The 27,141-nt window shown below is 46.2% G+C and overlaps 1 protein-coding gene across 2 annotated transcripts in view; it reads left to right on the forward strand.

Annotated features, from left to right (window-relative positions):
* The first annotated feature begins 4,289 nt into the window (after nt 1–4,289).
* LOC138580852 (integrin alpha-D-like) overlaps nt 4,290–27,141 on the forward strand; it is a 750,488-nt gene continuing 727,636 nt past the window's right edge. For both annotated transcript variants that reach the window (XM_069651726.1, XM_069651727.1), the window contains exon 1: nt 4,290–4,387. In XM_069651726.1, the coding sequence (XP_069507827.1) occupies nt 4,351–4,387 (37 nt within the window). In that variant the 5' untranslated portion in view covers nt 4,290–4,350. The remainder of the gene's footprint in view (nt 4,388–27,141) is intronic.

Here is a 27,141-nt window from a genome sequence, read left to right on the forward strand (position 1 = left end):
GTAGTAGTATTGTACACTGCATGGTGTATTGATGTGTGCTTGTGCTTCCATGTCTCCCTCCTAATTTGCAGGGTCAGTCCTCATGTCTTCACAAGCCCGTCTACTTTGGAGATGGAGTTCATGTTGTAAGCAGTGCACTCACAGATGTGGCTGGCACCAACACTGTACAGTAAGAGGTGGTCGATGTGCTGGCATTATCAGGTTGTAGGTCAACGTATCCTTTAGTATTTGGTCATGTTTGTTGTTATTTCTACATGTATGTGGGCATATTGTGTGTGGGCAGTTTCCATTCGGGACACTGTACTTCGTGGCACTTGTGTAATGTTTGGGGTATGAATTTGTTTGCTCTCACATTGCATGACATGCCATGGTGGAGATGAGTGTGGGCCTGCTGGCAGTTGCCCCACAGTGCTGGGGGTTGGGGGTGGTGGGGAACATGAGTTGGACATGAGTGGGGGCCTACTGGCAGGTGCCCCACAGTGCTGGGGGGTGGGGGTGCTGGGGAACATGAGTTGGACATGGGTGGGGGCCTGCTGGCAGGAGCCCCACAGTGCTGGGGGGTGGGGGTGCTGGGGAACATGAGTTGGACATGGGTGGGGGCCTGCTGGCAGGTGCCCCACAGTGCTGGGGGTGGGGGTGCTGGGGAACATGAGGTGGACATGGGTGGGGGCCTGCTGGCAGGTGCCCCGCAATTCTGGGGGTGGGGGTGCAGGGGGACATGAGTTGGTGATCATTGGTGCAAGGAGACATGTGCCTTTGCTGGGGGGCATGCCCATGTTGGGTGGGCTGCCTGCAGGACATGACCAGGGATGCAGGGTAGTCCCCTGTGGTGTGGGCTGCCTGCAGGGGCCGTGGAGGGTGTACAGGGAACACCTGGGAGGACCCACACTGGCAAATCACATGTAGTACTCCCCGGCACCCCTGCAATACACGTACCCTGCTGAAATCGCGTTTAAAACTTTCTGCGCACCCCTGGTATACACGCACACGCTCCCCCAGGCCAGATCACGTGTAAAACCACCCGCGAGCCCCTGAAATACACGCGCCCAGGCCAATCGCGTGTGGAACTTCTCGCGCACCTCTGAAATACACGCGCCCAGGCCAATCGCGTGTGAAACCACCCGCGAGCCCCTGAAATACACGCGCCCAGGCCAATCGCGTGTGGAACTTCTCGCGCACCCCTGAATTACACGCACACGCTCCCCCAGGCCCGATCGCGTGTGAAACCACCCGCGAGCCCCTGAAATACACGCGCCCAGGCCAATCGCGTGTGGAACTTCTCGCGCACCTCTGAAATACACGCGGCCAGGCCAATCGCGTGTGGAACTTCTCGCGCACCCCTGAAATACACGCGCCCAGGCCAATCGCGTTTGAAACCACTCGCGAGCCCCTGAAATACACGCACGCAGCCCAATCGCGTGTGGAACTTCCCGCGCACCCCTGAAATACACGCACGCAGCCCAATCGCGTGTGGATCTTCCCGCGCACCCCTGAAATACACACACGCAGCCCAATCGCGTGTGGAACTTCTCGCGCACACCTGAAATACACGCACACGCTCCCCCAGGCCCGATCGCGTGTGAAACCACCCGCGAGCCCCTGAAATACACGCGCCCAGGCCAATCGCGTGTGGAACTTCTCGCGCACCTCTGAAATACACGCGCCCAGGCCAATCGCGTGTGGAACTTCTCGCGCACCCCTGAAATACACGCGCCCAGGCCAATCGCGTGTGGAACTCCTCGCGCACCCCTGAATTACACGCACACGCTCCCCCAGGCCCGATCGCGTGTGTAACCACCCGCGAGCCCCTGAAATACACGCGCCCAGGCCAATCGCGTGTGGAACTTCTCGCGCACCCCTGTATTACACGCACACGCTCCCCCAGGCCCGATCGCGTGTGAAACCACCCGCGAGCCCCTGAAATACACGCGCCCAGGCCAATCGCGTGTGGAACTTCTCGCGCACCCCTGAATTACACGCACACGCTCCCCCAGGTCGCGTGTGTTACTTCTCGCACTGCTACAGGGTTGGCGCAGCCCTTTGCGATGGTTTTGCGATCTTGATGGCTTTTCCTTGCGCGAGGGCGTTCTTGGGGGCGTAACTGGCGCTGCTGCAGGGTCGCTGCGATACTCTGCGCCACGGCTTGTTTTGGAGGATTAATCCATGAATACGATGTGCGCTGAAATGGATTTTATCGCACGCGGCTGGCGCAGACATTCGCACGGGAACACTCTGCGCCAGCCGCGTGCGATACTTTTGACTGTATTTCCATGAATCAGCCTGATAGTGTGCATGTCCAATGAGGTGGAGCGGCCCATAGGCAAACATTCAATACTTCTCTAGTTCAATTGTACTCCTGTCCTCATCATCGCAAACTGATTACTGCATTGAGGGCACTAATGTTGGGAACTACTACTGGGAATTATCAGCAAGCCCTCTGAAACTGGATCCCCAGTAATTATGGTGCTATATAAAACACCAGATTTACTATCATTATTATTCACTATAACGGGTCAGTTCCTGCTACAGCAAGTGAAAGTTGTCACACATGAGGAAAACACACACACTAAATAGGAACATTATCACTGGTGCTGACAAACACAAATAACAATAACACTCCCGGGTGCCTTACCATTCCACAATGGGACTTCCGAAACACTGCTTTAATTAAGATGCAATGGACCCTTGAAATATACTCTGTGCATCACAGAACAGCTGGTTGTTATAGATTGAGAGCCTCACATTTATATTCTTTAACTGCATTATAATGCAGCACAAACATGGAAACACATCCATGTATCAAGCAATCAATAAAAACAGCTTTCTTTTAAAAGCGACATTTGACATTTGTCACCCCAATTTGCCAGTTGCACTAGGTAACTGAAAGGTCTTCCTTTCATCCCAGCAGCTTGCCAGGCCCCAGTGGTTGCAGCTTTGGTCCTCAGTGCGTTGGACTACTGCAACTCACTCTACCTGGCTCAGCCATGCTACCTGATTAAGCGGCTACAGCTACTGCTGAATGCGGCGGCCAGAGCTATCCTTCGTCCTCCATTTGGGGTGCATATATCTCCTTTGCTTAAGAAACTGCACTGGCTTCCTGTAGCAGACCGGATTTCCTTCAAGTCCATGTGCATAGCTCACCGAGCCTTTTACGGTCTCAGAACGGAATACCTTCAAACTAAATTTCTGCGCTATGTGCCTACTCGATCCCTGCGCTCCCACTCAGCCCTCCTGGTAGCTGTTCCCCGTTACCGACTTACCCGAACAGGAGGACGTGCCTTTCCTGTGGCAGCTGCGAAAGCCTGGAATGACCTCCCTCTTCCGCTGCGTGGCACTGCTGATTACCTCTCATTTTGACGTCTATTAAAAACACTTCTATATAAAAAAAACTTAGCTCTTTCCTTCAGACATCCTTTTACGCTACCTGTGCCAAGATGCCTTAGGGTGTACGTGCGCATCCAATTTCTGTTAACATAACATAACATAACTAGGTTATACCAAATGGCTGAGACTATGGTCCAGCTTTCACCAATGATACACTTTTTCTGAAGTACAGTGCAGCTAATTGACACCAAGGCTCCCTCTAAATGCTGCTCAATGGCTCTGGAAAAAGATAAAGCTCTCTCCAGCAAGAACTAACACGAGGACCACATTAACAAACCATGACATGTCAAGGTCTCTCATAGCAAGCTGTATGATTAATACCTGAAATCACAATATGGGGTAAATGATGCCTTGTAAAGCACATTGAACCAGAAACAGTGATCAACACTGCCAGCTAAGCTTCACAGAAAAGCAAGTCATTCAACTTCTCCACATTGCCGCAGAAAACCACTGCACATAGGCCAGTTGGGCCTGCCTCATAGGCATTACAATTTGCCCTTGCCCCTTACCTTTATGATTTTATGTTATGCTATGTTATAGGTTCTTATAGCACGCACTGCGAGCCAGAGGTTACGGACCTCTACGCTAAGCCAATTTGTACCCTCGAGCTAATAGCACTGGCAGCAGTGCCAAGTTTTGCACCATATCCTTATGCACTCTGAAGCAGGTTTGTTTTGCATGGACCCCCTCTTAGAAAGCAACTAATCAATAAATATCAGCATCTCTTTGTGTGCCTCGCCTGGGCGCGCGTGTGTGTGTGTGGGGGGGCTCACAGTCGTGTGTCGATGCATCATTGTCAACTGCATGCAAGCTCACTCACACTCAGTGAGTTATTCACTTCCTCCAGCATGACTCTCACGCTTAAATTAGATGCTGTGGGTGGGTGGATGTGTAGAGGGATTGGTCAGTCCTGGCTGCTTCCTGGCCAAGGCTTGACTCGCTGTACCGTGCCGCGAGAGTCCAACCATGGCGGTCTCTCTCATCGCCCTCCTACTCCTCTCAGGTCAGTCACAATGCCCATCTCTCTGTTGTTTTATTTCAAGAATTTAAGTTTTACGAGTAAGTCATAATGAACAACTGTTCATTGTCCAGTAGAGTCGATTGAACAGTTTCCGCAACATGAAGCTTGCTCATGGTTGAGAGATCAGATATTTGGCATCGGGACGTTGAGTGTGGACAGAAGAAGTATTGAGTGCTTATAATGAGTGAGAAAGGGTCAAAGAACCACCGGGCAAGGAGAGTAGTTCTATGAAATAATGAAAGGAACAGAGAGGAAGACACAGGCAATGGGAACTTTATGCCAGAAGCCCGCCGCCCAGCTGGCTGATTGTATCCAGGGCAATGTTGTTGAACTGTTAGTGTGGAGCTGTTGCATATGGGAGTGAGGATCAGGTTTGCTGCCGAGTTGTCTGGTCCGCGGAGGCTCAGTCTTGAATTGGTGTGTTTCTAGTGAAGCCTTAGCAAGACACCATTTTGCGAGTTTTTGTCACATCTCTTGAAGATCCTCTTCTGGGTCACGTAAAAAGGGGGGGGGGGGTGGGAGAGGTGTGTGTGTGTTTTTGTTTTGTGGTGGTTAGCTATTTGTCAATGTACATTTCATCCAGTTATTACACAAAATATCCTCTTCTGGGTCACGTAAATAGGGGTGTGTGTGTGTGTGTTTGTTCTGTGGTGGCTAGCTATTTGTAAATGTACATTTCATCCAGTTATTACACATACAATGTCATTTTTTGCAAAGCTTACAGAGTGTTAAAACTGGTGTAAAAACCATGCGCACAGCTGATATAGCACCTGTTTTTACATTTTGGGGCATTTTACGCTTTTTGACAGGGAGAGCTGTGGCATGCAATACATTGATCGTGTCCGCCTGGCCCATACAACCCACCTGTCGAAAGAATATGCATTAACAGCCTGTGATTTTAATGCTGGTGTTAATGTGTATTCCACTGGAATCCATCCTAAATGCTTCCCACTACGCGGACATGGCAAGAAGCATTTACACTTCTTTGCACCACGAAGGTAAACAAATTCATGTGAATCCGTCATGAAATTGCATGCACTACACGTAAGGTGACAGTCCCCGTTATGCAATTTTCACTTTTGTTTAAGAAAATTATCCCTACAGTGTCTCATACTGGTGGCTCGCCTTCCTGTAAGGTTCCCACTTTTTCTGCTTTGTAGGCTCAAGAGGAGGCAGGGGACTCACAATTAGTATTCTCATATCCTGATGCCAGTGGCGTAACACAACATTTGGCGGCCCACTCCTAGCCATGCTGAGGGCCCCCCTCAACTCTGCAACAAATCACAGGTGGCGCCACATTCGGAGCCGTCCTATAGTACCACACTTGCGCAATACACACAAACATGCTGCTGAAGGGGTATGCCTCACACTGTACTAGGATAAAGATATAAATATGTGTTTTAATGCAATATACAGCACACTTTCTGAGAAAAAATGTCTAAAAAGCCACAGTGTATGCAATTGTTTTGTAACACCAATCCAATACATGCAAGTCACCACCAGTGCACAGGAACATTAATGCTTTGCTATTAAAAATGCCATACCGCAATGAAAACATGTGCAACTGGCTGCACAATGTAAACCAGTGTAGACACATAATATAATTACAGTAAAGCATGCCAGGCCGCATTTAGACATACCTAGACTGGTTGCACCAAAATGCCATTCATAGCAACAACACTCATCAAGAAGAGAGCACACATTCAAGCCTGCGTCTCCTCTAATAACACGGCTGAGCTCTTTAAAATCTGCAAGGAACTGGCCAATCCTGTTGTGGTCTCTACCTCTCCTGTTCCCTCAACAGGCCCTCTGTACAACTCTCACTTCTCCACTAAAACTCAGGACATCCTGTCCTCTATCTCCTCTTCCTCTCTCGGCCCCCTTTGGCCATCTCTCCCTCTCTTCTCCTTTCTCCTCTTTCTCTCTGATAACACCTGACAAGGTTTCTAGACAAGTCCCATCTATGAAAGTGTCGTTCAAACAGGTGATCGCCTGCTCCTCCAGAACCATCAACTACCATATTGGGGGTCATTACGACCCAGGCGCTAATTGCGCCAACTTTACCACCATGGTGTAAACTACGTTTACACCATGGTGGATGGCGGATTTACCGCCCCATTCCAAGGTGAGTGGGGCGGTAAATCCCCATTTCCCATTTTCCCTTCCCCATTCCCATTTTTGCCCCATAGGGCATAATGGGAGTGGGGAAGGCGCTAATTACGCCACCGTAAATTACGGTGGCGTAATTAGCATCATGGCAGGTTAGCGCCATGGATTTTAACGGCTGCTAAGAGCAGCCGTTAAAATCAGAATAGGCGTTAAGGGTTAACGACGGCGTTAACCCTTAACGCCTGGGTCGTAATGAGGCCCATTGACATCCGTGCTCCAACCTTAGCCAATTTCTGTAATCACTCTTTCGCCACTGGAACTTTCCCCTCTCCCTTTAAGCACTCCCTTGTGCACCCACTCCTCAGGAAGCCATCTGCCAATCCTACCTGCCTGGCAAACTATCACCAAATCTCCATCACCCCTGGGAGGGTCAGTCCAGGAGGAAGGAGGTCAACCACTCCAGAGCTTGATCCGTGATGTCCAGGTTCTCACAGAGATGATTGATCAGGATGGCATGATTGACTGTGTCAAAAGCAGAGGAAAGGTCAAGGAGGATGAGGACAGAAGGAAGGCTGAGTCGAGATTAGTGAGCAGATATTCTTGGGTGTTCAGGAGATTTGTTTCCGTGCCTCTGGCTGTTCTGAAGCCAGACTGATGGTCATGGAGACAACCAACAGACTCAGCGTGGAGAGTGAGCTGAGAGATGGACAGCTTTTCCAGAAGTTTGCCCAGAAAGGAGTGATAGAGATCGGGCGGTAGTTTGCCGGAAAGGAAGGATCGGCAGAAGGCAAAATAGTGATAGCAGAAATTGGCCAATGCTGGAGGAAGGGTGTCGATGTGGTCCTTGATGGTCCTGGAGGAGCAGGGGAGCACCTGCTTGGATGACACTTTCATAGATCGAACTTGTCTAGAAACATTGTCAGGTGTGGTCAGGGAGAAAGAGGAGAAAGGAGGAGGTGAGGGAGAGGCGGCTGGGGGGGGGCAAAGAGAGGTAGAGGAGAGGAAGAGGAGAGAGAAGACAGGATGTCCTGAGTTTTAGTGGTGAACTGAGAAGCCAGAGCCGTACAGAGGAGCTGGGAGGGAACAGGAATGGTGGAGACTGCAGTGAGGTTGGCCAGCTCCTTGCAGATTTTGAAGAGTTTGGCCGTGTTGTTTGAGGCCGAAGAGACGTGGCCTTGGATGTGGGCTCTCTTCTTGGACAGGACAGAGAGTCTGTATTGCCTTTCGAGCAGGAGAAAGGCCAATTTGTCAGTTGATGCCCGCAATGCCCTCCACTTCTTCTCAGCCACCTTACACTTGCGTTTTAGGGTGGCGAGGTCAGAGTCATACCAAGAGTTGCACTTTGAGGTAGGGCAGTAGGCTTCAGATGGATTCTCATGACAGGGGCAAGGATGTCCAGAGCGTTTGAGATAGTAAGATGCAGGTTAGTGATGGTTGTGTCAGAGTGAGTCAGCCACAGGAGTAGGAGGAGCAGAGAAAGTAGAGCTACAGGCGTTACAATAGCTGTGTGCAGTGAGAGCAGACTGGAATAGCTCAGCCTGGATGGGCCTTAGACAGACATAGTGGAGCAACAGTACATGTAAACCGGGGATAAAGCTGGAGACATTGTGTAATCAGAATGCTAAGAGCAATCGGGAAATGCCTAGACTGATGGTTCTTGGGTAGATGGAGCAATAGTGCTGAGCAGCCAAAGGTAAAACTGGAGACCCTGCACATCACTACTATAAATACGACATGTATCCAAAGGGAATACTCAGTACTGACCATCAACATGAGTAAACCACCTTGGCAAAGCAAGCAGTGTTGCTTTTTTGCTATTGAATGCCCAGGTATGCACAACATTCACCAAATATTTTCGTCATTTGGTTAGATGCCGATGCCATTTGTGGAGTATTTTCAGCAAATGTCCAGGTGTTCACCCCCTTTGTATGTATTTACGGTATCCAGTCAATGCCTCGAATACAAAGCATTGAATGACAAAAGCATTGTAAAAATGCATCGAGCGCGCAAAGGGCATCGAATGCACGGAGTATCCTGCTGTTGTGCTGTGGCTGCACCTACATCCCCACTATCAGCTGTTGTAGTGGGAGGAGCGAGGAGAGCGAGGTGCTGCGCATTGACGGAGTGAGAAGTGCGGATTTGGCTCCGCCCCTTTCACGTCCCCAGCCACGGGCACCGCCTCCAGGAAGTGCTATAAAGAGACTTCCCAAGCACCCTTGCGGCGCTAAGCCCGAGCGCGCAAAGGTCATCGAATACACGGAGTATCCTGCTGTTGTGCTGTTTGGCTGCTGGGCTGCTCGCTGCGTAAGTACTACACTGCATAAGCCAACAGCCACGATAGGCTGAGCTGAGATTTGAGGAAATAAAGCTTATACTGAGGAGCTGCACTACAGGATGAAACCTACGGTTGTACATACGGATGCATCAGGAACAGCCGTGCGAACTCGCCTGCAGGTAAGGCAAAAATTTGCATCACTCCCGGAAGTAAATGGAAGCCCGGAGCGCGCACAAAACATGCCGATGTTGAAACAATCTCGCTTACCCTTTTGCACCAAGAAGCGGAAAAGCTTGTCTATGGGGGCCCCCGCGACTGATACGAGTAGCGAAAAAATGTCGAGTTTGGTTATAGAAGACCCTGTGCTCTTAGTTCCAAAATCACCTGTTCAACCTATGGCCTGCACAGTTTCCACTCTCGAAGAACCCGTGAGTCACCTCCCTCCACCCTTTGAAACACCAAGCTTGCATGAGGAGGATGCCGATCAGGTCAAGAAGTTAGATCTAATTGCTGGTGAAGGATATTCCAGCAAAATGATCAATACTGCGCCCCCAGGAGATAAAGATAAAAGTATAGTTGAAGAAAACCAGACGGTAGGGATGTTACCCGAGAAAACTCCAGTTCTCTTGGTCAATCTGAGCCTTGAAAAGACGACAGAAACACTAGACCAACCTAGCAACCTTGATATTTGGAGAGACTCGCGTTGTCCGATCCCATCTTTAATTTCCCCAAGAAGGGGAAATGATTCTGTAAACATGCTGACTAATGATCTAGTAAACTATGGAACTACACCTATAGCGGACATGTGCGAAAGCATGTTGGATGAAAATTCTAGTCTGGATGTGGCATTGACCTCCCCTACTCTGACTTTAAAGTAAACCACAAACAGATCTCTATTGTGTGAGTCTGTGTGGGAAAAGGAGGATCAATGGGACACAAATGACTCGGAATTATGGGAGAAAGCCTTGCCGGATCCCAACAAGGAAATAGAGAATAAAAAACAACATCTAAGAGCCATGGAGGAAACCACAACGATAAGCGATATCTTCCAGCCATACAGGGAAGATAACAGATGTCATTGGCTCAAGGAAAAGAGCCCCCAAAATAATACCCAGCAGGGGGCAACTGCCCTGCTCTCAAATGACCTAACTGACCATGAATCTCCTCCTTGGACCCTACACAAAGATGTGCCGGCGATGCCTTACCCTAAGGGGACGCTCCCTCCAAAGGCCAGACTAGAAAAGAAAACCCTGTGGGATTTTGGAAGCGAAACTCTGTCAAAAACTACAGGCACTGAAGGAAAGACAATGTTGCCATTAGCTAATTTGAGTAATTCAAGCTTAGCTAACAAAATTATGCAAGACCTCACTCTCTTGACGGGGAAAATAGAGAGAGAAAAAAGGAGGAGTTTCTCGATAATAAGCGAGAAAATGGCTGAACTGGAAAAGGACCAAACTAAAGGGAGCTCCCTGGAGTCGGAGGCCGTGGGGGCCGAGGTCCTCGTAACAAAAACCCAAAGAGACCTCATGTCAATGACCCTGTCACAAAGATCTTTAATTGAGAGGAGAAATCCATGCCTCGAAGATAGACCGTCAAGCTTAAAACCACAAGGACAATCTGTAGAACCCCAAGTGATAACGAAAATGACTCAGACGCCTGTGGTGGATGACCAAAAGCAGTGTTCTGAAACCTTTACGAAAGATCAAATTATACACCTAATTAAAGACGCTTACCAAATGGATAGAGAAAAGGATATGAAACACCTCCAGCAAGTGATCATGACCTCATTGAACATCACACTGGCACCATACCTAAAATTGTATGAGATGATAAATGACTCTGTGAAAGAGATGACTACTACTAACATACAAATTAAAGAGGCAAATATACAAACGTATTTGTCCCTGCGGAATTTGAATGTACGAATGGACAAAGAAGCCGAAAAATCGCACACATGGCAAAATCGCCTCACTGATCTGGCAAGGAGAGATGCCAATGATAAGTCCTTATTGATGGAGGCGGTTCTGGAAGATTGCAAGTGGATGCGAAATTTATGCAAACAGAAAAAAGATGAGATAAGCATGGTTGAAAATCTGCGTCGAGGTAAAGGTCCCATGAAATTGAGTCAAAATAAACCAAATCAACCCATGCAAACTGAGCAAATGACCAAAGAGGTAATATTGATCTCTCCCGGTTGTAAGGGGGTGGGAATTCGTGACTCAAAACTTCAATCAGAAAAATCCAATTTCGCTATCTTTAGTGGTGGGACATCCAAGGACCTGCTCTCAGAAAAGGGAAATGAGCAGAAGAAAAAACCAAACTAAAATGGCAAAAAAACAAAAAATGAAGGCTTAAAACGGAAGATAAATGGTTCCAGGGCATTCTTAAGGAATCTAAGAACGCCCCCAAGAAGAGAAAACCCCCAACAGGCAAAGAAGCCGAGGAGAGAACTGGCAATGGGTGACACAAACATTTTGGTGGACACAAATGCAAAGGATGTGGGAGGGGGGAAAACCCCTCCTCCCTCCTTGGAGGATAATGGAGATGAGTCAGACCAACGAGAAGATCTAAGTGACTTGATTGACATTATGGAAGAAAATAGGGAGGACGAAGAGTGGCAAAGCATCAGCCCATCAGAATGGAAAACTATGGACAACTGGGAGATGGTGGAGAGGAGCCCTAATACCTCTGATCGCAAGAATCCCCAACGAGATATCCCGCCGAAAATCTTAAGGGAGACAAAAAGCGGAGCCGACTCATCGGAAAGGGAGGAAGTCAATGAGGCTGATGACAATCCTGCCAACTTCAAAACCTTAGAACAAAAAAGACAGGAGCTAGCTACCAAAGAAAGGAGGGTACGATTTCAACTTGAAAGCTTTCATCTAAAACAGGATGGTAAAAACAGAATTAAAGAAACAAATATGAGCAACAAAGGAATAAAAGCGTCCGTCCCTCCTTCGAGGAAAGCCCCATCAAAAGAATGCTATTTGAAATTAGAGACGACACTCAATGGACCAAGAAGGGCTTTGCTCAATAGGAGCTATGTAGTCTTGCTTTGTAACCAAACATCAGCTCTACGCATGATATCTACTGAGGACATTAAAGTTGTGGAATTCCCAAGAGAACAGAGAATGGACCAAGTTATATTGCATCTTAACTCAAATGACATCAAGCAGAAATTTCTGAAGGCTACTGACATCCTAAGAAAAAAGGGATTTCGTTTGACGGAATTAGAGGATGACATTAAGCCTGATAGTATCGATATATCCCCAAAGGACAGAAGACGTGCTAAAAATGAGATCTCATCCTGTACGGAAAAAGAATCTATGGGGAAAAAGAGAGAAAAAAATGGTCAAGAAAAAGAGGAAAAGAAGAGGAAAACTCCAAAAGAAAACGAAAAAGAAGGTAACAAGAATCCCAAAAACCATTTACACAGCACCAAAGAAAATGTTGAAAACCTAAAATCTTTGAGGTTTACGGTAGATAATTCACAAAACCCAAGGAAGGGTAAAATAAATTAAAACAAACCTGAAAATAAACCAAATGATTGGCCCCCCATGGCAAATGATCGCAACTCAAAAAAAAAACAATAGAATAAGGAAGTTGGATATGGATCTGTTCGCTGTGCCTCATGGAATACCAGAGGATTTCATCATCTGTTCTCGACGGAAAGCTCTTTCTTGACCAAATATGATTTCATTTGCATCCAAGAATCATGGCTGTGTGAACCTCCAATATGTGAAGGATATGAAGTCTACTTCAATCCGGCAAAAAAGGGACTGAAAGGCCGACCGTTTGCAGGCCTCCTGGTATTAAAAAAAATCGATAGCCACTTACAAATACTCAAGCACGAAACTCCAAATCCTTACGTTCAAATATTGAAAATAGCCTCTACAACAGAAAATCAGGAGGAGATGACCAAATTGCTATTGATTAATACATACTGGAGGGAAAACATGCCAAACCCAGGATCATACTTAAAATCTATCACGAATGCCATTGACAAGTCCATGACGGAGGAAGAAGATCAGCTCATATTGCTGAATGGTGATTTAAACATCAAGCTCCTAGACAAAAGGGGCAAAATTAAAGAGATTGAAAATCTTACAGGAAAAGAAAGCCAATGGATGAAGGAAATGGGCATACGGGATATGATGATGTTAAACAGCCAAACAAATGGCAACCTCATGGGGGCCGGCACTTGGTATAGTGGAAAATTGAGAGCATGCTTGGACTATTGTTTTGTGGGAAGAGATACGCTTGCCTGGATAAAATCGTTTCGAGTCATCAAGCAAGCTAATAGTGACCATTCTCTTCTGGAAACTGAGCTTGTATGGGATTCAAGAGCTTTCCCAAAGGGAGGAAAAGTGATGGAAACAGAGATATCGTGGGGAAGAAACAGGCTGCGACTTAAAGATCAGATCATACCAACACTGGCGAAAAACTTCCAGGAAGCTGTAGAAAAGGGCGAGGAGGTGGTCGATTATAAATGGCTGTTTAAAGCTTATGAGGTTAAGTACGATCCATCCAAACTGAAGCAGGTCAAAAGGAAACACGCCTTTAATGAATTTGTAGTCGCCAGACGAAAAAGATACAGAGCCAACCTCAGGCGTATAAAAAAGTCTCATAGCCTAGACAAATGCGAATTGGAAAGAAAATGCCGACAAACCTACAAGAATTGGCTGCAATCAACCAGATACCAAAGAACTCAAAGTGACGCGGAACACATGATGGCAGCCTTAGCAGCTAATAATACAAAAAGTACCTGGGATCTAATTAACAACAGAGATTCTAATCAATCGGCCATAGGTATTAACCAAGTCTCTGAGAAAAACTGGTTCGACCACTATATTGCCCTGTTCAAAGGAAAAACTGAGGAAAAAGTAGTTGATAAAAGAACAGGAAACGCTACCTGGTCATTGAACTTCGATAGAGAAGACATTCAAATGCTGATAAAAAAATTAAGCTCTTCCAGGGCTGCCGGTCCAGACGGCGTCTCCAACAAAATGTTAAAAGAAAGCATGGAAGGCTGGTCAGATCTAATCTACGCACTTTTCAAACAAGTAGCGAGAACCAAACAAATTCCAAGTACGTGGACGGAGGCCTACATTGTGCCTATTTTTAAAAAAGGTGATCGCGGCAATCCTAGAAATTACAGGCCGATTGCGCTACTAGACTCCATTGGCAAGCTCTTTGCCTCCTTCCTCTTACGGGACTTAAAGAACTGGGCAGCTCAAGCCGGAATTCTGGACGAGAGACAAACTGCTTTTGTGAGTGGAGTGGGCACCTGCCTTAACCTGTTCCTGATCAATATTAAAAGCGAAGGCCTTAAAAGGAAAAACAACGATCTACTTGGCCTTTATAGATCTCGAACAGGCGTTCGACGGAATAAATAGAGAACGGCTGTGGGCAAAACTGAGCAATTGGGGATGCCCGGTGGACCTATTGGAGGCAATCCAGGCACTGTATACCGATACCTCGATCCAGGTTCAGATTACTGCAAATGGAGGTCTATCAAGGCGGATCAAGACATCCCGAGGCATTAAGCAGGGATGTGCCCTCGCCCCTTTTCTCTTCATACTCTATATGGCTGATATGAAGTCCTCACAAGATCAGATCCGGGCCTTCCCACCGAAGGTAAATGGCATAGAGATACCATGGATGCTATATGCGGATGACGCAGTGTTCATAGACCAGACGCCGATAGGTCTTCAGCGCAGGATTGAGTCCTTCAATGACTATCTTAAAGCCAATGACATGAAAGTAAACACAAAAAAATCTATGATTTTGACTATGAAATCAAGTCGCGGAAAGAAATTAGCAGGGAAAATACAGACTTGGTCATTGGAAAAATAAAAACTGGCAGTAGTCGATACTACGATCTACCTCGGGATAAGAATTAATAGAAACTATATTGAGCAGGCCCACTATACCCTGATCAGAGAAAAACTAAAAAGTCTGGTTAACCAAGGGCTACTTCTACATCGTAGATACGGGAAATTTTCTCTGTTGCCGATTACAACCTTCTATAAGCAAAAGGTAGTGGCCGTCATTACATTTGGAGCCGAGGCCCTTCTAGCCCTAAGATGGGAGGTCTGGAACCAATGCGAAGCCTATTTTTGGCGAAAGATCTTGCGCCTTCCAAATTCGGTACCCTTGGAACTTATAAGATCGGAACTAAGACTGCAATCCATCACTTCAATTACGACGTGGAAATCATTATCGCTTTATAGAAAGTGTATTTTGGACAATCCACCTTTGCCATTCAGAATCCTAGCAAAGCCAGGGGTTTCCAGTAGTGATTCAATTCTCCAAGACTGGAAAATGAGATGTGAAGAAACTTTAAAACACCTGGCGATCTCCAAAGACACTCTGAAAAATAACCCAGATAAGGCTAAAAGAACAAATCGGGAAAAAGACTGGGAGGAAACACAAGAAAAGAAATTAACACGAGACCTATGTCATAATGTCATCTGGGAACGCAAAGCTCTGAATATGTTACCTCCATATTTGATGAAATTTCCCTCACAGCACTATCGAGATCTGCTTATGCGCTGTAGATTTAACATCTGGCACTCGAGAGAAATAAGGTGGCGTAGAAGGCAAATTGACAAATCACTAGCATACTGTAGATTTTGCAGAAAGAAGGACCAACTGGAAACTATAAGGCATGTGATGCTAACTTGTCCGAACCTGACACTGAATCGCCTGATGTTCATGGGAAATTATACGAGCCTGATCTCGGAGGAGAACGAAGAAGAGTATTGGGAAAGGCTCATCAAAGCTGAGAAAGTGGGCCGTACTTTGGACGCATTGAAATTTGTTGAATCCTTAAACCTGGAGCAGGAGGAGGGGGAGTCTGAGGTGGACGCCACCCAAACAACTGGTGATTCTGGCCTAGGGGCGATCATTTAGGGATTTTTGAACTCGACCCTAATTTGGGGGGCCTCCACCTCTTTGAGGAGGGATTGCTAAAGGAATGTTAAAGGTTTAACTTTGTTTAACCAATAAAACAAAAAAAAACAACAAAAAAAAAAGGTTTAATTTTAATTGTAATGGGTTTTTAGGGGTAAACAAACAGGGGTTGGGGGGGTGCTTTGTCATTCAATGACATCACTATAAACCGTATTTGCAGCCCAGCGCATATAATCTGTGACATACTTTGAGGCAGGCAGTAGCCAGAGGATGATGTATCATACACCCACAGGTAATGGTTTTGTGTATGATCCATGGAGTGGCATTTGCGGATGTGGTCTTCAGGCTTTGCCCAAGAAACCCGCAATGAAATCCTGGACATGCCCTCATTGGCTTGAAGGCCAGATCGTGAGGCCACCAGCGGTCTGAAATTTCAGCTGGTCCTCATCACTGTTCTTCACAAGAATACAGTTTGAGCTACACAGTTTCTGGGCAGCCAGTGTGCGCTTCAACGGGGCGTAGCGGGCAGCTCAGACTTCAAACCTCAACCCATAGTCCGGTCAGAATTGCATGCAAAGGTACCCTAGAAGTAATTTTCTGCAAATCTATGACCAAACTTCATTCTGTCATGTATGCACCCAAAGTTGCCTTGTAATGATTCCCAAATGTATATGTGATGTTGCATGAAATGTGTATGCAAAGCCTTTCAGAGCACCCAACCGCAATGACTTGCTCACATGACCGAGGGGCGGAGAAATGCTTTCCAGGCAACAGCACTTGCAAAGGCTACTTACCTGCCTCGCGGTCAGGATTAATTGCACTGCTACTCTAAGGACAGTCATTATACTCAATGATGTACTCTTAAGGTAAATGACACTTCTGAATGTGTACTCACTGTAAGAGCAATCAATACATATACATTAGGCATTGCTCTCAACTCACAAGCTTTTGGCGGGTGTCACCCGCCTTGTAAACAGCTGACTCACCCACCAAGCCTCCTGCACAGCCATTCATTCCAATGGGCGCCTCACCCGTCAAAAACAAAATCTGTTTTTTTCACCCGCCTTTGCCACACAAATGGTTGAGAGCTAAGCATTAGGTAATAAACATTTCATGCTATTAGGCTCCCAAGGCTTGCACCACATTCAGAATGAAGGACTCCCATCCTAACCGCTCCTTCCCTCTCACACAGTCTATCCTGGACCTGGCTGCCCCCTAGCTCCTAGTCTCTGTGTTTAGCAATCCCAGAGCTACTGTCCTGCTGCTTTGTTTAGAAAGTAAATGCATTCCCTGACAACATAAATCCTCTATGCGTCAAGGGGTCGCTTGAGCACATCTTGAAACCATCATGCAGTCACAGACTGCAATGTATAATATCTCTGTGTTTACCTAAATCTGCCCTCAAGTAAATTCTCTCAGATCTACAGACCGTTCTGGGAAATGGCCTTTGGAGCTTCCTGCACACTTCATTCCCGCCCCATGCTGATCTGGAGCATCACACACCCAAGCCGCCACCACAAGCATCTATCCCTTCCCTTTAACATAGCCAGCATTTTCCTTTCCCTCAGCATCCTTTTCCCATTCTCCTCACCCATGCAGGCTACAGTTGCAGACCCCTGGTGGGATTACATCACTTGTTTGTTTGTTTGTTTGTTTGTTTGTTTGTTTATTTGTATTGCGCACCAGACCCGTGGGTATTCGGGCGCGAAGGCAGAAAGAGGGTTGTTCAACTTAGGTTACATGTTGCAAATAAACAGGGAATACAGCTGCGGTTACAGTGCTGTAGACCTGTGGTGTCAGAGGATCCTATAAATATGTACAATAGGTTTACAAGAATACAGAATTGACAGATGAATAGAACAGAGCACATATACAGAATATACATGAGATCCCAAATGGCAGTTGCACGAGGTTAAATGTCATTAACTTTTAGCCATTGGATCAGGTTGGATCTGAATTGCTGGTAGGGGAGATCTTCCCTTAAATCAGTTGAGACGGAGTTCCATAGTTGTGCCGCTTTGACAGCGAAGCTGCTCCCGCCAGATTTGGTGAGTTTAAATCTGGGTACTAACAGGAGGTTAGAGTTGACTTTTCGTAAGGGACGGGAGGCTGTTTGTCTGGTAAATCTATCTATGAGGTATTGCGGGGCTGCATGGTTGAGGCATTTATGGGTGAAGGAGGCTGTTTTAAGGAGGATTTTGTCTTTAGTAGATAGCCAGTTGGTGGATCTCCTAAGGTCTGATATGTGGGCATTTTTAGGGAAGTTTAGGGCGGCTCTCAGGGCATTGTTTTGCAATGTTTGAATTTTAGAGGTGGTGTATTTATTGCTGCCTATGTAGAGGGCGTTGCAATAATCTATTTTTGACAGGATAAGTGCTCTTGCTAGAGTGACACAATTGTTAGGTGAGAGGAAGGGCTTGGCTGCTCTAATTAGCTTGCAGGTATAGGAGGTGGCTGAGTCCATCGAATTCACCTGTTTATCAAAAGTAAGCGTAGAGTCTATGTAAAAACCAAGGGTTTTGACTACTTTGGCTACAGTGATGGTGTTGTTATCAATTATGAAGGAGTCATAGTGAGCGGCCATCCATGCCTGGATGATGAGGTAGACTCTGTTCACAAAGGCCAAATCCTTGTCATAATCTCCCGTCAGCGGGATGAGGATCTGTGTATCGTCTGCATAGTTGGTGTAGGTGATACCAAGACCGTCTAGATCATCGAAAAGGGGCTTTGTGAAGATATTGTAGAGGGTGGGTGAAACACAGGATCCTTGGGGCACTCCGCAAGTAATGGGTGCGGGGTCAGCAGCAGCTAGGGGAGAGAAGACTCGCATTGTCCTATTGTCTAGGAAAGACTGGATCCATGCGACTGCTTCTTGGGAGAAACAAGCTGCCGTGACCAGATGATTGCATAGTATTGCATGGTCTACCAGATTGAACGCGGCAGAGAGGTCAAGGAGTAGTAGGAGTGAGGTCGTGCCATTGTCTGTTAGTAAGTCTATTTGTGCCTTAAGGTCTAGGAGTGCAGTCTCGGTGCCGTGCTGTGGTCTGAAACCGGACTGTCGGACTCCTAGGAGGTGGTTTAATTCCAGGTGGTGTTGAATTTGTTGGTAGGCCACTTTGTCTAGAATTTTCAATAGGAACGGCATGGTGGTAATGGGGCGGTAATTGGTTGGGATGGAGTGGTCCAGAGTTTGCTTTTTGAGGAGGGGGAGGACCCAGGAATGCTTCAGGTTGCTGGGTATGGTGCCTGATGTGAAAGAGGCGTTTATAAGTTTAGTTATGAAAGGTGAGAGTTCACGGGCAGCATCTTTTATGATTTGGGCTGGACATGGGTCACCCTGGCAGTTAGAGGGTTTAAGGGTGAGGATGACTTTCTCGACTTCTTTGGTTGCGAAAGTAGAAGGAGGGGGTGTCCAACGGTTTCAACGTCGGAGGTGGGATTATGGCAGGGCCTGTGCTAATCGCGTTTGGGGCAGTAATGTACACTTTTTTATTGTTAATCTCTGCCTGAAGCATGGTTATCTTGTTGGCTAGGGCTTTTTTTGGATGCCTGTGCACCAATTCTTGTCCTTGAGGCAGGAGTCAGGCGCTTGTGTGGGAGATTCTACTTCCTTCAGGATGGCAAACAGTTCTTTCGTGTTAGATTTGGCTTGAGTGATACGGGTGTTGTAAGAAGTTTGCTTCGCTAAGATAATTTCTTTTTTGTAGAGGGTGGCTAATTTCTTGAAGTTGTTTTTGTTAGTGTCTGAGGGGTCTGATCTCCAGGTTTTTTCGCTTATGCGTTTCTTTTGTCTAATGTCTTTCAGTAGGGGTGTGAACCAGGCATGTAGGTGTTTGCGGCGTTTGCTCTTCCCGATTTTCAATGGTTCAATAGTGTCCAGGGAGGCAACCATCACCTCGTTGTATATTTATACCATGGAGGCTGGGTCAGATTGATCTGAAATGGAAATCAAAGTAGGGAGGATAAAGGGGATGATATTTTCAACAGTGATATTTTTTTTGCTTCTAGTAGGTGCAGTGGGGGCTAGGGTGCTGTTGTTGGTAGGCGTGGTGGCTTCTAAGGTAAAGGTTCCAATGTAGTGGTCGGACCAAAGGTGGGGCATTATAGATGTGATAGTTATTGGGCAGTTATGGGCGTCGATCCAATCGAGGGTCCTTCCTTTGTTATGTGTTGGCTCTGTAATCTTTTGGGAGAATCCTAGTTCCTCCAGGGTGTTATTGATTTGTAGGGCATTGGGGTCACGTGGATCATTTAGTCCAAGGTTGAAGTCGCCTAGGATGAGGCTTTGTGTGGAGTTCTTTAGATTGTCAGATAATAGGTTTGTGAGGTCTTCCTCAAAGGAGCCTATAGGACCTGGTGGGCGATATATCAGGTGGATGGTGATGGTTTGATTATTGGCAATAGTGAGTTTAGCTGCAAGGGATTCACAAGATTTAGTTTTATGGGGTATGGAGAGTCTGAGGGTTAAGTTGTTTTTGACAATTGTAGCCAGGCCGCCGCCTCTAGACGTAGTGCGATCTATGCGTGTAAGAGTGTAGTTGTCTGGGGTGGCTAGCATGATGGCTGGTCCTGCTGCGGGATGGAGCCAGGATTCCGTGATGGCCAGGAAGTCCAAGTTCTCATTTTGTATAGTGTCTGCTATTTCGGTGGCATGCGCTACCATAGAGCGAGCATTTAATAGGGCACCCTTTATTCCAAGTGGGGCGAGTGGGTCAGAAGGCGTTTGGGTTTTATGTTGGCATATAGGGGAAGGGGCGTCTCTAAAGATTCGACTGTTGAGTTGTAGACAGTGTAGGCCGGTGTTGACTGTGTGTAGTGGAGTGTTAGTGGTAGACAGGGTGTGCTTGTTATGATTAGAGGCAGGTTGGGTAGAGGCTAAAGGGTCATAAATACTTGGGAGTCTAGCGCGAAGACTAGGATTCCGCTGTTGGAGGCTGCATGGTTTAATGGCCATGTTAACTAGCTCCGGGGGTACATTACCATGAGGTAGCTGGTTTTGTAATTGAGCTGGGTTCATGTTATGTAGCTGGTTTTGTAATTGAGCTGGGTTCATGTTATGAGAGGTCATCGAGTGGAGGATGGTTCTGAGTAGAACCGTGTAGAATAGTGGCAGGTACATAATGTTGGGTTAGTGTAAGTCGGGCAACCTAAGTGCACATTACTAGCGCAGGCACGCTAGATATAGGTTAGAATCTGCGCAGAAATGCAAGTGCAGACAAGGTTCACCTAAGTTCAAGAATCAAGAATAAGGCTAGAGTGCATGTGCAAACAGGGTTCACCTAAATTCAGAACATCCAGGATAGGGCTGAAATGCATGTGGGAACAGGGTTAACCCAAATTCAGAAATCAAAAGTAAGGCTAAAATGCATGTGCAAAGGGTGCACCTAAATTCAGAATTCAAAAGTAAGGCTAAAATGCATGCGCAAACAGGGTTAACCCAAATTCAGAAATCAAAAGTAAGGCTAAAATGCATGTGCAAAGGGTGCACCTAAATTCAGAATTCAAAAGTAGAGCTAAAATGCATGTGCAAAGGGGTTCACATAAATTCAAAATCAAGGATAGAGCTAAAATGCATGAGCAAACAAGGTTCACCTAAATTCAAAATCAAGGATAGAGCTAAAATGCATGTGCAAAGAGTTCACCTAAATTCAGAATTCAAGAGTAAGGCTAAAGTGCATGTGCAAACCAGTTCACCTAAAATCAGAATTCAAAGTAAGGCTAAAATGCATGTGCAAACGGGTTCACCTAAATTCAAAATCAAGGATAGAGCTAAAATGCATGTGCAAAGGGTTCACCTAAATTCATGATTCAAGAGTAGGGCTAAAATGCATGTGCAAGCAGGGTTCACCTGGATTCAGAATTCAAAAGTAGGGCCTAGGTGGCAGGTATCTGGGTGATAGGTGGTCCGAGGGGATACGCGGGTAGCACCAAGGTAAGGGACAGCGCGATAGGCTGAGATGCGCTGGGGTGACGCCTAAGAATGAGGCATCACAGTTAAGCTGAGAAGCATAAGGCAGGGCAGCACCTAGATTTGAGACAGCACAGTAGGCTAGAATGCAGCACCTAGATTTAGCAGTACAGTGGGCTAAAGCACAGAGCAGGACAACACCTAGATTTGGTAGTACAGTAGACTAGAATGCAACACCTAAATTTAGCAGTACCGTTGCAACAATAGGCTAAGGGTGTAGGTATATCTGTGGCTTAAATGTTCTGGGTAGGCAATTATGCAGTGCCTGGAATCAGGTATCAAGGTGTGACTAGGAATGGCAAGACTCGGGTCAGAGTAGTTCTAAGGGACTGACGTACCGCGGGGCCACGGGAGGTATTGACAATAGCTTTTATGAAAACTCAATGCAATGTGCAACGAAGCAATAGAGGTAGCAATGCGTGAGCATCAAGTATCAACAATACTCGTGTGCGGAGACCTGAATGCCAATTGTAAAACAACACAAAAGGCAAGCAAAACCATAGCACTGCAAGCCGCAGAACAACGCGGCAAAGAATGACTCAAATTCTCCGGCATGCATGGACTTCACAATGTAGATGAGGCTTTCCCAGCAACAAACAGAATACCAACATGGGAGCGTGCGCCTTTGGCAACCACGATTGATTACATATTTGTATCAGAATCACTACTGCTTGACATCAAAGAGTTTAATGTGCGACGCACGTCCATGAGCGATCACAACATGTTGGTAATATCTTGGCTGGCAGAGAACAACAAAAGTGGCCGAAATTTGCAACTCGAACCGAATGCACAAGGAACACGAATAAGAATAAGTGCGAATGAGATCATCAAAGCGACAGCAAAATACGAAGCAGATGCACTGACATCAACAGTGCCCGACATTGATTATCAACCACTATTAATTCCGCACATATGTCCGAGAAAAGGAAGAGGACACATGATGAAAACAGACACAAAACATGCATATAACAAAGAACTTATTGCAAAAAGACGTGAATATAGAAAAGCGCTACGTAACGCACGCAAAAAATCCATCAATGAAGCACCCGCAAATATCAGGAACATAAAATCAAGATACAAAGCATGGGTAAGAGCCCATAGATATAAATTGTATCAAGCTGACGCGGAACAAATTATCAAGGCTCTCATTACAAACAACAGCAGACATTTCTGGACTCTATTAAGAGATACAGAGCAAACCCTTGAGAGACAAATTCTGAACAACATTAGTCAACATGCATGGGAACAACACTTTGAAACAGTTTTCAAAGCAGAAGAACCATATACCGGCATTGAGACACAATCGAAAGCAATAAACTGGGTCAACGTAGAAAATAAAGAAGACATTTTGAATATAATCAAGAACTTAAAGAACTCCAGAGCACCTGGTCCAGACGGCATCACCAACGCTGAATTAAATAAATATGCAAACAAATGGACAAGCTTCATAAGTGCTATTTTTCGACGCTGCACAGAACTAAAGTCGATACCTGAATCATGGACAAAAGCTATAATAGTTCCGATTTACAAAAAAGGGAACCTTACAGATCCAGCAAATTTCCGTCCGATTGCGTTATTGGACGTGATAGGCAAAGTATACGCAACGTTACTAATGAAAAGATTTCAAACATGGGCTGCATCAGCAAAATGCAATGATGATTATCAAACTGGCTTTAAGAAAAACGCAGGAACCTCGTGTAACATTCTGGCGTGTAACATCTTAAAAAGCAAAGCACTGCAATACAAACAGTGTCTGTTTGTAGTCTTCATTGACTTCACTCAAGCTTTTGATCGTATTGAAAGGCCGATCTTATGGAGAAAACTAAAAGAATGGAATTGCCCGGAAGACATACTAGCCCCGATACAGGCTCTGCATCATGAAACCAAAATGCGAGTGCGTCTCAGCCGAGAAGGAGACCTGTCTAACGAAGTCAAGAGCACCCGAGGAGTCAAGCAGGGATGCCCGCTGGCTTCAGCGCTGTTTATCAGCTACATTGGAGACATTCAAGACATTGGGCAAACAATAAGGGTTTTCCCGCCAAAAATCGAAGTCACAGAAATCGGCCATCTCCTATATGCGGACGATCTAACGTTTTTTGATCAAACACAAATAGGTCTGCAAAGAAAGTTAAGTGCCCTACAGCAATATGCAACAAGTAACCACCTGGAAATTAATATAAGCAAAACAAAAGTTATGATCTTCCAAAATCGTGAGAAAAAAAACAGCAACTTCAGATGGCGGCTGGGCCACACTGAAATCGAGTCCGTCACCTCATTCAAATATCTTGGAGTATTCCTAGACAGTTCACGCCAAGAAAACACAATGCAAGCGGAACTGTTTGGAAAGACAGACAAACTAGCAGCCCAAGCAAAAGCTATCGATGGCAAATTTGGGAAATACTCACTTGTCCCAGTTTTAAACTTCTATAAAATGAAGGTCGTACCTACCTTGACATATGGGATGGAAGCAATGCCCATGATGCCAAAGCAAATATGGGCTAAACTAGAGGCCCGATTTTGGCGAAAAGTTTTGAAATTACCCAAATCGACATCAGGGGTGGCCATACGCCGAGAACTCAGCCTGCAATCTTTAAAATGCACAGTGGTGTGCAACACCATAATGCTCTTTAGGAAAAGCAGAATGGACACCAGCAATAAAATCTTCAACATGATTAAATGCGAAATGGATGCCAGAAACTGTCAGATGCTAATAACATGGCAAGAGGAAAATCTAGGGGTATTATGTGATATAGCATCGGACGAACAAGAACTGATTGAAAATCCATGTAAAGTTCTACAAAAAATTAAAGATGCAGATTGGGCAACGACGATCGACGTTACAACAAGATCGAAACTCATGGCTCACTTACCGCATAATATATTGAAACGAAATGAGTTGCAAGGCTTCATAAATCAATTTCCAAATAAAAAGGCGCAAAATCTAATTTTACGAGCACGACTCAACATAATGAAAACAAATGAGATACTTCATATCAGAGGACAAACAGCAACTAACGATTGTCGTTTTTGCAATAATGCCAGCCACCCTGTCAAAGAAACAATAAGACATTTGCCAATGTCATGCCCAGCAACGAATTTTATTAGACAACAGTATCTGTCACACATGCCCGGTTTTAATATACTACACGAGGAAAATACCTGGTGGTGCAGGCTCATTGGGGGTGATAGAATCACATGGCAAGTTGCAGCAGCAAAAATGTTAGAATACATCGACCAACAACTACTCAACAACAATGGGTGTCACCAAGAACAAATACAACAGTGACCACAACATCCATCAAATAAACCGACAAATCACAAATTGCCCACAGAAAGCGACAAACTGATCGGATAAATAATCGTATGAAATGATGAGAAGACCTGTATTGTAAAAATCCAATGTGATTAAAACAATTAAAAAAAAAAATAAAAAAAAAATAGCTTTTATGAGAGAGAAGTGCGCAGTAGCATGCAGTAGGTTTAAGCAGGTCGTGGAAATGCTGGGCAGAGGACCGAATCAGCAGAGGTCAGGTGTGTTTATAGGGGAGGCTAATAGGCTGTGGTCTCTACGGCACATTTTGCTCCTGAACACAGCTAGTTGCTCTGAGACTCCCTTGGTGATTTGGTACAATGCAAAAACTGTGTATCATCTATCTATATATATAAAGCAGGCAATCTGTTAGTTCGTTCCTTATACAATTCCACACCGTTCCACCAATCTGCACCACATTTTGCATAGTTCCCGTTTAGGACCCTCCAGACATTACTGGGTACATGGCATTTGGAAACCCATCCCTTTCCTCGGATGTCTGCCCCTTCACACATGAGACGGTTGCCTGAAATCGGCGAAACATCAATGTGGTCATAGAAGGACAGGACAGAGCTCATTTTCAGCATCTCAGTGCGAGGAACAAAACACACTGGTCCCCATGTGACCTTGAAAACCATTTTTCAAGGCTCTAGGATGCATCATTTCTGAGATATTTGCACCACAATGCACTGCACTGTGCCAGGGTGTGCTGACAGGTGGGAGAGCGCACAGAAGGTCCCAGTATGCTGCCGCACGCCAACTCTCACCTCCCATCCACATCTGCTTCAGGGTATGTCGGTCAGTCACACGCGCCCATTCTCAGTAGCGTTCACTTCAGAGTGCCAAGCACATCAAGCAGTAAGTGACTCGGAACAGGGACCTACAGATCATTGAGTTTCAACAATTGATGAGAGTATCTTCATGTCTGTCTACAGAGCCTGTGTGGAGTACGGCTACTTTTTGCTAGTAACATTATATAACTTGTATAGGTGGTCAGACCGTTTGCGAGGTAATGCCAGAAAATACCCAACCCATACACTCACACCACTTGTCAGAATTACTTCACATGCCCATGTACACCACTGCAAATGGTGGCACAGGAGAGGGGTGCAGCACCCCTGTTACCTCCACGGTTCAGTACAGCTTGCAGAATCCCTGGCCACTTCCCCATCTAGCTCTCTGATCCCCCCTGCGACCTCCTTCAATGCGGCTGTGCTAGCAGGTGGGGCAGAATGAGTGCATGGACGCTACACTCCTCTCAGATGAAGAAGCAAGCCCAGTAGCAGCAGCACAGGCAGGGGCGGACTGGCCTATCTGCCATTCTGCCACCGGCAGAATCAAAATCGACTTTGGGTTTTATGAGCCACATTAATATTCATGAAGCTGGGCTGGATTTTTGTCACTGAAGTTGTACTTGTTACGTTGCCTCACACAGCCTGCCGCCAGCTTGCCGCACAGCGGCAAACTGATGTATTTATGATTAGGATGAGTCGTGGGGCTGCTAGTGCCCCAGCCATCCACTGGCTTGGCGTCAGGCAGGCAGCTTCACGTTCTCTTCGAGAACACCAACAATTCCTGTCATGTGGGGTGGGCTCTATATCAAGTTTGCTTTTGCCTGCCTTGGGTTGGGGTCAGGGCGGGGCTGACCTGTGAATGATTCTTGAGCCTCGCCCTCGCAGGGCAGGGTCAGGGGGCCTGTTGATATGTAGCAGGCTGGCAGTGGAAGCCAATCATGCTCAAGACGCGTGGGCTGTCATGCACATTGGTGTGTTGCTGGGTGCCACACCCAGCACAATGCTGAGATATTTGAAAGGAAGTGTTGATGACAGAGGAGGGGGCAAGCCCTCAAGCAAAGCACACCTGACAACGATGAGGGGCCTATTCTAGCTGCCTGGCCCAGCCGTAAACTGCAATGGAGAGTCTCTGGAGGCAGAATGTGTGCACGTGGGCTACACACAGTAAGTAATAAAAACATCACACTTCACTTGACTGTTCTCGTTCAGAGTGACTGCCTCTTCTCCGACTCCCGACCCCCGCTGGCCCATTCAATATGATTTTTGTATTACTTACTGTGTGTAACCCACGTGCACAAATTCTGTCTCCAGAGACTCTACATTGCAGTTTACGGCTGGGCCAGGCAGCTAGAATGGGCCCCTCGT

This window comes from Ambystoma mexicanum, chromosome 3p (assembly GCF_040938575.1).
Source record: "Ambystoma mexicanum isolate Mex_15411 chromosome 3p, UKY_AmexF1_1, whole genome shotgun sequence".
Lineage (NCBI taxonomy): Eukaryota > Metazoa > Chordata > Amphibia > Caudata > Ambystomatidae > Ambystoma > Ambystoma mexicanum.